Here is a 12,500-nt window from a genome sequence, read left to right as displayed (position 1 = left end):
ATATATGGACACTATTAGCAGGTGTAGCAGCTACATATAATATATGGTTATTTAACTATGTGTGGGTGAGACATGGCAACATGTGCAGCTTACATACTATACTCACTGCTTTATATTCATCAATTTCAGTCTGAGATCATGTTTTTCTTGAGAGACTACGCACTATGTAATATGTGTCTGAGGTAGGGATTCTCTCTCTTGTCTTTTTGGGTATAAATTTCACTACATGGTTTCATCTGCTTGTACAGTTGCGCTGCTAGGCCCACCTTCATACCTGCTGTCTCCCTCATGTACATAACCTGAAGCACTCCTAGCTAGATGTAAGTGCTGCATGTTTTCATGTGTATATCCATTTCTTCCCTAACCACTATGTAGTAAGATCTAGCTGTACAAGACTTGTAATGACACGCAGTGCTATGCTCTGAGTCCTGGTCATACAGCACTTTATTTTTTTTTACATAATTATCTCACATTTATAAAACTAACTTTCAAAAGTCTTTGTTCAAATGAATAACCAACATTGAATAGAAATGATAAAGAGTGTAAACGAAGTCATTATATTGTGGCACTGAGAATGAGTAAATAAATAAGTACAATAAAAACATGCACATATTGTGTTTTATGTGTGTGTGTGTGTGTGTGTGTGTGTGTGTGTGTGTGTGTGTGTGTGTGTGAAATGTTTTATGATAAGAGAAAACTATATATAGATGAGTGAAAAAACTGAACTGTACTGATGTGATAAGAGCATTACATTATATATACAGATTTTGCAGTCTACTTTTGAGAGCAAATTTCAACTGAACTGGTTGAATGAAAAATATGAAGGATAGTACTAAAAATTAATTTTCTAATCACATTTTCTATGTAGCTGTATGCAGTAAGAAGGCTGCATTTCTTTGACACTGTATTATCTTTTTACTGTGCATTCAGGTAACTGATCGAGACTGGAGAATGACTTTCCTCCCCCAGTTCCAAGCTTGTGTCAGTGCCGGGACCTACAGTCTGATGTGCAGTTATAACAGGTAAAGCAATTCAGGTCACCTTATGTAATACTCAGAGAGAATGAGGGAATCCATGCCTTTACCATGCAATTTTATTGTGTCTGGTAGTGGATCTCTCTTAGAGAAGAACACTTTGTTTCAAAAAAGTTAAACTTTTTAAGGAGTAAAGAATCTTTTTTTTTTGTCAAAAAACTTTTTATTGCATTTTAATTAATGATAAACACAACAACCAAATGAAGGTATACTTTGAAACATGTTAGGAGACAATTGATGTGTATAAATTATATAAAAGTAAAAAAAAAATGTCTCATATATTATAATCAACATACATTAACTATCTACAATATTTACATATGTTAACCAAAAGACAGATAACTATGAGTAAAATATAGGTAAGAGTAAGTAAAACTTTGCAAATGTGGACTAGGTAAAGTATTATCTAGAATTAAAATAAGATATTATTCAATGTTTATAATGTATAGAATTTTTACAATAGTTTTGTTAAATTGAGCCATTTTCTTGGGACTTTTCATTAATGTTTTTTGTGCTGAAATATATAAGAAGACCATATTCTTAAAATTATTCCAATTTAATTTTGTACGGTCTAGCCAATTTTGTGTGATATAAAGTTTTAAAAGTAAAAAAATATAAATTATCACTTGCATGTCTAACTTACTGAGGTGGATAGTTGGAATGTGTAGTATTGCCAACTCCCAACACAAAGTAGATTTATGGTAGCCCATTTTTTGTAAACGGATTTTTAAGGAAGTCCAAAGTTTGTGTGAGTGATAACAAGACCATAAAATATGTAAAAGATCTGCATTGGGTGAAGAACAACAAGAGCATGATGCTGATTTATTTTTATCAAATTTGTTAAGTTTTGATGGGGTGAAATATGCATTATTATTAATTATTAATTGGGTGTAGAAGAGTTTCTTGAAGGGGGAGTATTCTAATGTATTCTTAATAGCTGATATTTTCTGATCAACAGATATTTGAGTATTATATTTGTCCCAATAATTAGAGAAAAGACAATCTGAGTTATGAATTATCTGAGTTAAGAGCTTATATGTTTTAGATGTCATAGTTTTTGAAGGCTTGTATGTCTGATTTGATGTGAGCAAAGTTCGCAGCAACTATTTCTCTCAGTTGTCTTAAGATTGGAGTATAAATAATATTTACTTTAAGAATTTTACGTAAATCAATTAATGTTTCATCTTTATATTGTAATATGTCCCAGACTGTGTAATTTTTAATGAGAGGGAATTTTGAGAGGTTAATAGGTAAGTTATTTAACTTAATGTTTGGATTTAAGTGAAGAGGCTGCATTAGTAGAAAGATATTGTCTAGGTTAATGATTTTTAACAATGTTTGAAATGAATTAATTTTAAATTTTAAGAATTTAGATATTTTAAAGGAATTGATGGTATCCATAGAAAGAAATGGGAGAGCATTTGGATTAATATTCCTGATTAGGATTTGTTGGTGCCATATTTTTGCCCATATAGGATGGTAGATATTACTCCTGGGAAATGAGTTTGAAATGGATAAAAGCTTATTGGCGGAAATAATCAAATAATAAAGATAAAAGTTTGGAAGGCCTAGACCACCTTTAGATTTGGGATAAATTAAATTGGTATATGAAATCCTAACTGATTTAGGAAACCAAATAAACCTAGCCAAATCCTTATTGATCTTGGAAAAGAAGGATTTAGGAATTACCTGATCTGTGGCATTGAATTGAAATAAAAGTCTGGGGAGTATATTCATCTTAATTATAGCAGCTTTTGAAAGAAGTGGTAGATTTAGCTGTTCCCATCTATGAATATCAAGCAGTACTGCTGCCCATATTTTAGACATATTATTTTGAAAGGTAGAAAAATTATTATGTGCGACTTGGGTCCCTAGATATTTTATGGCATAAGTGATTTGGAATGTTGAGTCAGGAAAAAAATGTGGTTTATGAGCCGATGGGTTTAAAGGAAATATATATTTTTTTTGGTTATTAATCTGATACCCTGACACCTGTGAGAATTTGCTAATAGATTTGATAAATTTTGAAAGATCTGTACTAGGTGTCTGAAAGTATATCATTAAGTCATCTGCAAATGCAGATACACACACTTGGGTATTCAAAATTTTAGGAATCTTATGAAATGTGTTCTGTGATATATACAGTAAAAGAGGTTCTAAATATAAATGAAAGAGAAAAGGGGATAAAGGGCAACCTTGTCTTGTGCCATTAGTAATCTTTATAGGATTAGATGTACATCTGTTTATGTATAAAAGGATAGAAGAATATTTGTAAATAACTTTAATCAGATCTATGTAGGTGTTGGGTACATTGAAACAACTTAAAGTTTGAAAAAGAAAGTCCCAATTGACTCTATCAAAAGCTTTGGATGCGTCAAAAATTAATGCATATAAAGGGTTTTTATCAGATTTGGCAAAATGTATAAGAGAATCCAATGTTAAAGTGTTGTCCCAAATATGTCTATGTGACATAAAACCTGTTTGATCAGAAGAAATTAAAGATGGAAGGACCTTTTTAAGTCTATTTGCTAATAAAGAGGTTAAGATTTTTATATCAATGTTGATTAAGGAAATAGGTCTGTAATTGTTAGGGTCAGTTTTATCTTTACTGTTTTTCAGAATAAGGATGGTTTTAGAGGTGTTCCAGTGTAAGTCTGATATACCATTTAGTGTTATATAATTGAAAATTTTTAGAAGGAATGGACATAGGACTGATTTATGAGTCTTGAAAAACTCAGCTGTAAAACCATCTGGACCCGGTGATTTACCAGTTTTAAGTCTGTCAATGACCTCTGTGATTTCCTGAAGAGTTAATGGAGCTGCAAGTATATTTCTTTTTCTTTGAATAAGAAAATGAATAGTCCTATTGCAGAACATTTTAATAATGAACATCATGGCAATATGGATTGTATGAAAGTTTCTGTATTGGAACATGTGCCATTACAATTTAATAATGTTGGACTTCAAAAAAATGTATCGAGACAAAAGGAATCTGTTTTGATTATGAAATACAATACTTTGTCTCCACATGGACTGAATAAGGAATGTAATTGGCAGAGTTTTATCTGATTACTGTAGCTTTAAATGTTTTAAATTTGATATAATTGATTAATTGTTTAATTGTATTAATTAACAGATTTTTCTATATATACTGTTCATTATTAGTTAACATTTTTTACTCTGTAAAGGCTGTGGCCGAGGTGCTAGAGACGTTGGATTGTGCTTATTAAATTTTAAGAAAGTAGAGCTGTTACTCACTGACTTTTTTCTGGTCGTGGTTCAGTTATTTGTTCTTTTAGTAGTTCTGTATTTAATATGACCAGTGAGTCTCTGTGCTCCTTTCCGAGAATTTTCAGAGAATCGGGTATGGAATTACATAACCGCAATGGTGAATCCAGTCAACGTAACAATATTCCTAATGTGAACAATGGTGACAATTATTCTCATGGCAATAAAAATGCAGGTTCTGATGTGTCTGGAAATGCTGGTACTGGCATAATGAAGAAATGGGAAGATGCCCGCAAAAGAAGTACGCTTAATCCATTTGCCATGGTGGGTAAGAAGTCAGAAATTTCTGATAATCCTGATGTTCAAGAACTGTGTTCAAAGCTTGAGAAATTAATATTTAAAGAAACATCTGTATTCTATAATGTTGGAAGTTTGCAAAGATATTGTGAATTGGAAATTACTCCACGTGGACTTAGATCTATTAAAAATCCATCTTCTCCTTTTGATTTGACAGATGAGATGGAATTAAAATTCCAAGAACGATGGATAGCAGCAGCCCATCACTGTAGTTTAGAGTGGGTCTCGATTCTTATTGAATGAGATAACATCAAGAGAGACAAACTTGTTGCTGAAGCTAAATCAGTATGTGAACAGTTGGGTTAATATTACATCCAATTCTACATTAGAAAGTTTTTTGGTTAATATTAACACCAAATTAACCAATTATGAGAAAGAACTTGTAGATCGGAAAAAATATAAATTAACCAGAGACATTCGTGACTATGACCACAAGAGGGCGTTTTCACTTTCCACTAATCAAAGAACCAGAAGAAAGAATGTTACCTTTCAGAAAGGAAATCCGTTTTCTGAACAGTATAAAAACAAGAACTTCCTATCAGGTGAAAGTGGGGCATCGTCAGTCGAGGAAGACGACAGAGATTTGGAAAATTTCCCGGACTTACCAAGGGCTGCAAATTCGGAAACATTTCGGAGAACATACTCGGAGTTCAATGGACAATATACAAACTCCAAGAAAAGAGGATGGCAGCGCTCAGAACGCCAAAGGGACTCGGGCGATGGACGCTATAATAAAGGTAGATGGACATAATTTATCCACAGAGACTTTAATTACTGATTATGTAGTTAATTTGTCCAACTATAACTTTGATAGCGTAGAGCAATCTGTTCTTATGAAAGGACTTAAATTTATTCCAACTTGCTTCCCTAGAAGACATGAGTTAAAAATTGAACTGTTTAACTTGTATCGCAAAATGAATTTAAAGGAATATTTCTTTAGGAAAAATGATGAGGTATCTAACCAATGTGGTGATATTAATAATGAATTGCTTTCAGTTAGTGATATCGACAGTGATGAGACATATTATTCTTGCATTTCAGAGGATGAGGGTGAGACTAATGCTTATAGCTGGTTAGATACCAGCAGTCTTAAAAATACTAGTTTATTTTTACCTCCATGTAAGAATGTTAATATTCAAAAATTTGATAATATGCTTAATATTATATTAGAAAAAGAACTTGAAGAATTTTCAAGTAAAAATCAATGTTTTAATTTAACAAAGGATCAATGGAACAAATTACAACTATTAAGTAGAAATAATGACATTGTTTTTAAACCTTCCGATAAGGGGGGTAAACTAGTTGTCCTAAATTCATATGATTATTTTGATATGTGCATGAAACATCTTAATAATAGTGAAGTTTATCTTAAGGTAGATGTTCCTTTCCTTATGAAAGCGGAACAGGAATTTAAAGCCTTATTAAATAAAGGCATCAGACTACATTATTTTACTAAATCTGATGTAGATCGTAAAATTATTATTAAAGATAGTAAGGTAGCAAAATTTTTTTGTCTACCTAAGATACACAAAAGTTTAGAACGACCACCTGGTCATCCGATTGTATCTGCATATGGATTTTTTACTTATAATTTGTGTAGTTTGTTACATGAGTATTTGCTGAAAGAAGTTATTACACTACCTTCATATATCAAAGACTCGTTTGATTTTCTTTATAAGATTCAAGATGTTTGTTGGGTAGAAGGCATGTATTTTATTACTATAGATGTGGTGAGTCTTTATACAAATATTGCTCATAAATTTGGTCTGGAAGCAATATTGTTTTTTATGGGTGATAGTCCAAAAACACATTACATATTAGAACTTATTGAATTTTGTTTAACCCATAATATTTTTGAATTCAATGGTGTTTTGTATAAGCAATTGATGGGAACAGCAATGGGGGCTGCATTTGCCCCTGCTTCTGCAAATTTATTTATGGGTTTTTTTGAAAATAAATATGTATATAGACATCAATTTTTTAGAAAACATGTAATAAGTTATTATATATTTATTGATGATTTAATATTTATTTGTTATGGTGGTTATGATTTGTCTACTCAATTTATTTACGAATTAAATATTAATAATTTAGGTATCAAATTTGATGATATACAAATAGGATTACAAGTTAATTTTTTGGACATTGCCCTTACAGGGGTTAATGGTAAAAAAATACAAACTAGTATACATAGAAAATTTAATCAGATAAATTGGAAAATGTGTGGCAGTAGTTGTCACCCTGCCCATACTTTAACAGCTATTCCATATGGTGAATTTATTAGAATTAAAAGACTAAGTACTGACAGCAAATTAGCTTTTGAAGAAGCTTCTAAAGCAGCCGTTATGTTTATTGAAAGGGGGTACAACAAGTTCCATGTTATGAATAGTCTTGATGAAATATTTGATAAAAAGAGTAAAATAAAAAATTCTGCAGATAAAAATAGGCATATTAACTATAATAATAATCAATTAGACAAGGAGAAATTATTTTTTGTAACCAAATATACTAATTTTTCCCATATCATTAATGGTATAATAAAAAAGTATTGGGATTTTGTAAAAAAATAAATTAGTTCACTTAAGGATGTGGACTTGGTTATATCTTACAAGAGAGGTAAAAACATTCAAGACTTTTTGGTACACAGTGTATACAAGGAACCAAGAAGAAATTTGTTAACTAACATTAATGAGATAGGAACTTTCCCTTGTAACAATTGTTCAATTTGTAAATATATAACTGCTGAGGTGAAAGAAATTAATGGTAAAAAATTTACTAACAGAGCTAAATATTCATGTTCTAATATGGGAATAATCTATATTATTTTTTGCTCATGGAAAATATACTATATTGGTGAAACCAAGAGAGCTTTATCTGATAGAATAAAAGAACATGTTAGGGATGTTAGGAATAAGAAAATGAATAGTCCTATTGCAGAACATTTTAATAATGAACATCATGGCAATATGGATTGTATGAAAGTTTCTGTATTGGAACATGTGCCATTACAATTTAATAATGTTGGACTTCAAAAAAATGTATTGAGACAAAAGGAATCTGTTTTGATTATGAAATACAATACTTTGTCTCCACATGGACTGAATAAGGAATGTAATTGGCAGAGTTTTATCTGATTACTGTAGCTTTAAATGTTTTAAATTTGATATAATTGCTTAATTGTTTAATTGTATTAATTAACAGATTTTTCAATATATATACTGTTTGTCATGAGTTAACATTTTTTATTCTGTAAAGGCTGTGGCCAAGGCGCTAGAGAAGTTGGATTGTGCTTATTAAATTTTAAGAAAGTAGAGCTGTTACTCACTGACTTTTTTCTGGTCGTTGTTCAGTTATTTGTTCTTTTAGTAGTTCTGTATTTAATATTTCTTTGATGTTCGTTAAGCGTAGGGAACTTAAGAGAGGATAAAAAACTATCCATATGATTTTTAATCATAGGATCAGTCTTTTTAGAATATATTTTTGAGAACAAGGAAGTGAACAGTTGCAAAATTTCCGAATTTGAATTATAAATCGTGTTTTCATACTGGATGGGTGGTATCCTAGGAAGGGTTTGGTTATTTTTAATTATTCTAGCTAAAACCCTAGAAGGTACTTGTGCCCATTCAGAATAAGAAGCTAAGAGTCTTTGTTCTATTATAGACAGATTATGTTGATGTAATAACATTAATTCTTTCTGGGATTCTAGAAGCTGTTCATAAGAAGAAGGGTTAGGATTTGACCTGTATTGAATCTCTAAATTTTGAATTTTAAGTTTTAGAAAAGTTTATTTTTCCTTGTATTGTTTTTTAATAAAAGAAGCTTTGTTAATCAACATACCTCTAAGATTTGCCTTACACGCAGCCTATTGTTTATCATATGGAATCTCTACTGTATTGAAATTAAGATATCCTTCATGTATTATTTCATTGATTAACTTGTGTACATCTTTATTTGAAAGTAAATTATTATTAAGTGTCCAACAATTCTGAGTATTTGTATGTGATTTATTTAAATCTAGACAGATCTTAAGGGATATTCTTGAATGGTTAGAAAAAAATCTGGGCTCTATGGAAAAGTCAATTTTTAGATGTGACAGAGGATTGGAAATAAGAAAGAAATCCAATCTTGACCATGCTTTATAGCATTTTGAGTAGTAAGTATAAATTTATTTTCTTTGAAAGACTCTTATAAATGAAATAGGATCTAAAAGGTCATAATCAAGCATTAATTCTTCCAGAGCAATGGAAGCTTGATAATTATAAGAGGACGAACTACTAGTCCTGTCAACATGAGGGTTAATAATAGCATTCCAATCCCCATCTAAAATGAAATAATGATCTTTGTATGAAGAAAGAATATTGTATATTTTTAGAAAGAAATTATGTTGGTGATCACAAGGACCATACAGGTTAAAAAATAATACTGGTTTATCAATGTTTTGAATACAAGAGGTAAAGTAACACCATCTTCCCTCAGTGTCATACTTCAAATCTATGATATTCCCCTGAAAATTATTTTTAATTATAATGGCCACTCCCCTTGAATTAGAACTATTACCTGATGCTATTATCTTATTAATCCATTTCTTATTTTCATCTTTGAACCAATCTTCTCTAAAGAGATGAGTTTCTTGTAAAAAACAAACATTTGCCTGGGATTTAAATAATAGATGAAATAGTAAGGATTTTTTGTTCTTATTATGTAGCCCTCTTACATTCCATGAATCAATATTTATCATCATTTATATAATACTTATATGTTTAAACCCTTGGAGAAAATGTTCCGTATTATCAGAGTGAAATAAAGATATAAGTACCTAGTCCCATTACAAATAATAGCTTGAATAAATAAACAACTCAAAAATACTGTTATATTTTCCTCATAATACCCGTTCCAAACTACCCTGGTGCCTACCCACCCTACCCTAACTAAGGGAGGAATATAGATAAATGTTAAAAAAAAAGTTTTGGTTAACAAAATAAACACAATAAATGTACTAAGCTTATATAAAGTCCTAAAAAGGACTATTACCATCGTTAGAAAAACTGTACATATATACAAATCTAAAACAAACAAGATATCCACCATACTAGAACCCTATATCACCCACTAAACTCTACTCCTGAATAAATTATGGTTGACTGTATAATGTAGCAATATTATAATAATGACTAGGAGTAAAATATAAGAATAACATGTTATAATACTTATGTACCCAGATATGAGTTGTAACTGGGAATCATTACATCACCAAAATCAATACCAGTAAAACATATCGCAAATTTGTTGTAGCTTGATGAGCCCTCTCAATTGTATAGAAAACCCTTAAAAGTCTAAATCAAGTTTAAACCAGTCCAAAAACACACGTGCCGGCATCATTTAGCCTAGGCATCAGAGGACAATAAAGTATATAATATCGAGGCTTCAGTTTGCAATGCTCCAAATAATGCCCAGTTCGTAGTTTCACTATAACAACTATTACAGTATTTATATGAAATATTATTTCAGTTGTCTGTATAAAGTGTTCCACAATGTTTCTGAGTGAATACAGTTATTAAAGATGAGTAATTATATATTTCTGGTAAATCCTTTAATTTATCATATATGGCCAGCAACACGACAAGATAGGCATACCTTACAGACGTCGGACGTGCGAGCCTTCTGTATTACGCCGGAAGTTCTTGTGGGAAAAAATATCTTGTTGCACATCTCTAACTAAACAACTAGTAAGAATAAAAACCCACCTTATCGACAAGTTTGAAGAACTAATCTGGGACAAAGCATATATGTAACCAAATTCTCCAAGGTTACAAGAACAATACTACAAGGCAAGTTAGGCAATTTGATAAAGTAATTTTAAAACGATGGAGAATATCACCATCTCGATCCATTACTTGACTAAAACGCTCATGTGTGTTCACTGAATTTGTCTCCTAGGCATCGCAAAATTCATGAATCCGCAGTTCCTCTTGCTAACATCGGGAAAAGGTGAGATTCGTAAGGATAGTCGATACTGATAAGAAAAAAACCAATGAATATTAATCTAAATTGGTTTGTAACTGTCAGTAATCTGTTAAATATATCTGATTACCTATTTGATACTATATCAAAAGGACTATCCGATATAAGTGACTGGAATATTGTTAAAGCAACTATGTCAAATTACTGATTAAACAGCTTTTTATTCAATGAAATTTAAATTGTAGCAGGTAATTCCTTGAATAACTTCGGAAAAATATCTTTCGCTTCCTGCACAGTACTAACAAGATGTCTTTTTTCCTCATAAGTAAAGGATAGTGTGTTGGGGTATCTCATCTGAAATTTGACACCACTTTTGATCAAGTCAGCACAGTAAGGGGTCAGTTTCTGTCTATTTGCTTTAATTATTGATGGTAAATCTTGAAAGAATGAAAGTTTATGTTTATTCCATTCAAAGTGTCTCTGTTTCCTAGCTGTTTCCAAAATTTTCTGGGTGTCTTGATAATTTAACAGTTTAATGTAAATGAGTCTAGGTGAAGTACCAATCTGACGCGTACGCAAGGCTCTGTGCGCTCTCTCAATTATGAGACCCTCAGTATTGCTTTCCAATTTTAAGAGTGCTAGACAAATCTGTCTGGTGATATTCAATAAATTCTGACTGTCATATGTCTCTGGCAGACCTCTTATAATAATATTATTATGGCGACTTCTAGCTTCAAGGTCTACGAGTTTGTCTTGCATTTCCTTTAACAGACAGTCTTTGACACTCAAATTTTTGTTGATTTTTCCTATTTCAATTTCACTGGTAATATTTTTACTCTCAAGAATATCTAACCTTTCGGTTATTTGTTTAATTGATTTACCAAAGTCTGTAAGTTGTTCTGAGAAACCTTGTATAGCTTTATGAATAGGAGATAGAGCTAATTTCAACTCCTCAATATGGAAATTTGAGTCATTTTTTTTCTTTGGCACCTGTTTTTGTACATTCGACAGTTTGTTTAGTAGTTCTAAGTCTTTTTGAGCCAGTATCCTTTTCAGGAGAAAGCAAAGAAGAAAATTTGGCCTTAGTGGTCTGTGTCTCCATGTTGTCTGAATTACCAGCCATGCCTTATTATGATTGTGATAGTACAGTCCTAACAGTCCCTTGTATGCACGTGGCATAAGCTTCAAAGGCCCAACGAAGATGAATTACAATAAGATTTAAAAGTTTGCTTATTTTTGATTGTAGGCCGCTCACAATTATATATTATCGATCCCAGTTGGTTTAAATTTTAAATTCTGTGGAAACTCCTAGCTAAAAAGTTTATAATGATAACGGAAACTAATTAAGAGTGAGGAGCGTCGTGAATAAGGCGCGAACTAGACAGCGGCCATCTTGAATCCAAGGAGTAAAGAATCTATTCTCATTTATCTCAAATATCTTACAATTATCAAAAATACAAGTAAAGGTATAATTTACTAAAAAGAAAGTTGTGCTTAAAAGGGACAGTTAGACATGTCACACAGCCACCCAAAGAATTATGTTGATGAAAATATTGATTCCACAAAAGAAAGATGACTGCGAAACAAATATCAAAAAAAAAAAAAAAAAAAAAAAAACTTAGTTTCTGTTTTGGAGGCATAGCCTCCGCAAATAATTTGTTAATTAATTTAATTAACTAAGACACTGTTGCAGCCTGTGTAAAAAATATCTTCCATAGTGACGTGATATTGGACTAAAAAGACTGTCCACTAAATAACCCTTTGAGTGTTGTTCCAGATCACTCAGTAAGTAGATCATTAAGTATGTTTTTCATTATGCTTCTCATTCACTGATATTCATGGCCTGGATTGTAACTTTTTTATTATTTTCTATTTTGTGAAGTCCCCAAGTCTCATACATAGCTTTTCGTTATCATTTTT

The 12,500-nt window shown here is 31.3% G+C and overlaps 1 protein-coding gene across 1 annotated transcript in view; it reads left to right on the top strand.

Annotated features, from left to right (window-relative positions):
- The window catches only part of LOC122792265 (probable beta-D-xylosidase 5), a 970,913-nt gene that overhangs the window by 386,910 nt on the left and 571,503 nt on the right, over positions 1 to 12,500 (top strand). The window contains exon 6 of the mRNA XM_044060016.1: positions 931 to 1,022. Within this exon, the coding sequence (XP_043915951.1) occupies positions 931 to 1,022 (92 nt within the window). The remainder of the gene's footprint in view (positions 1 to 930; positions 1,023 to 12,500) is intronic.

This window comes from Protopterus annectens, chromosome 1.part2 (genome assembly GCF_019279795.1).
Source record: "Protopterus annectens isolate FY-2018-M chromosome 1.part2, PAN1.0, whole genome shotgun sequence".
Lineage (NCBI taxonomy): Eukaryota > Metazoa > Chordata > Ceratodontiformes > Protopteridae > Protopterus > Protopterus annectens.
The sequence above is the reverse complement of the archived record's forward strand: the minus strand, read 5'-3'. Positions and strand labels throughout refer to the sequence as shown.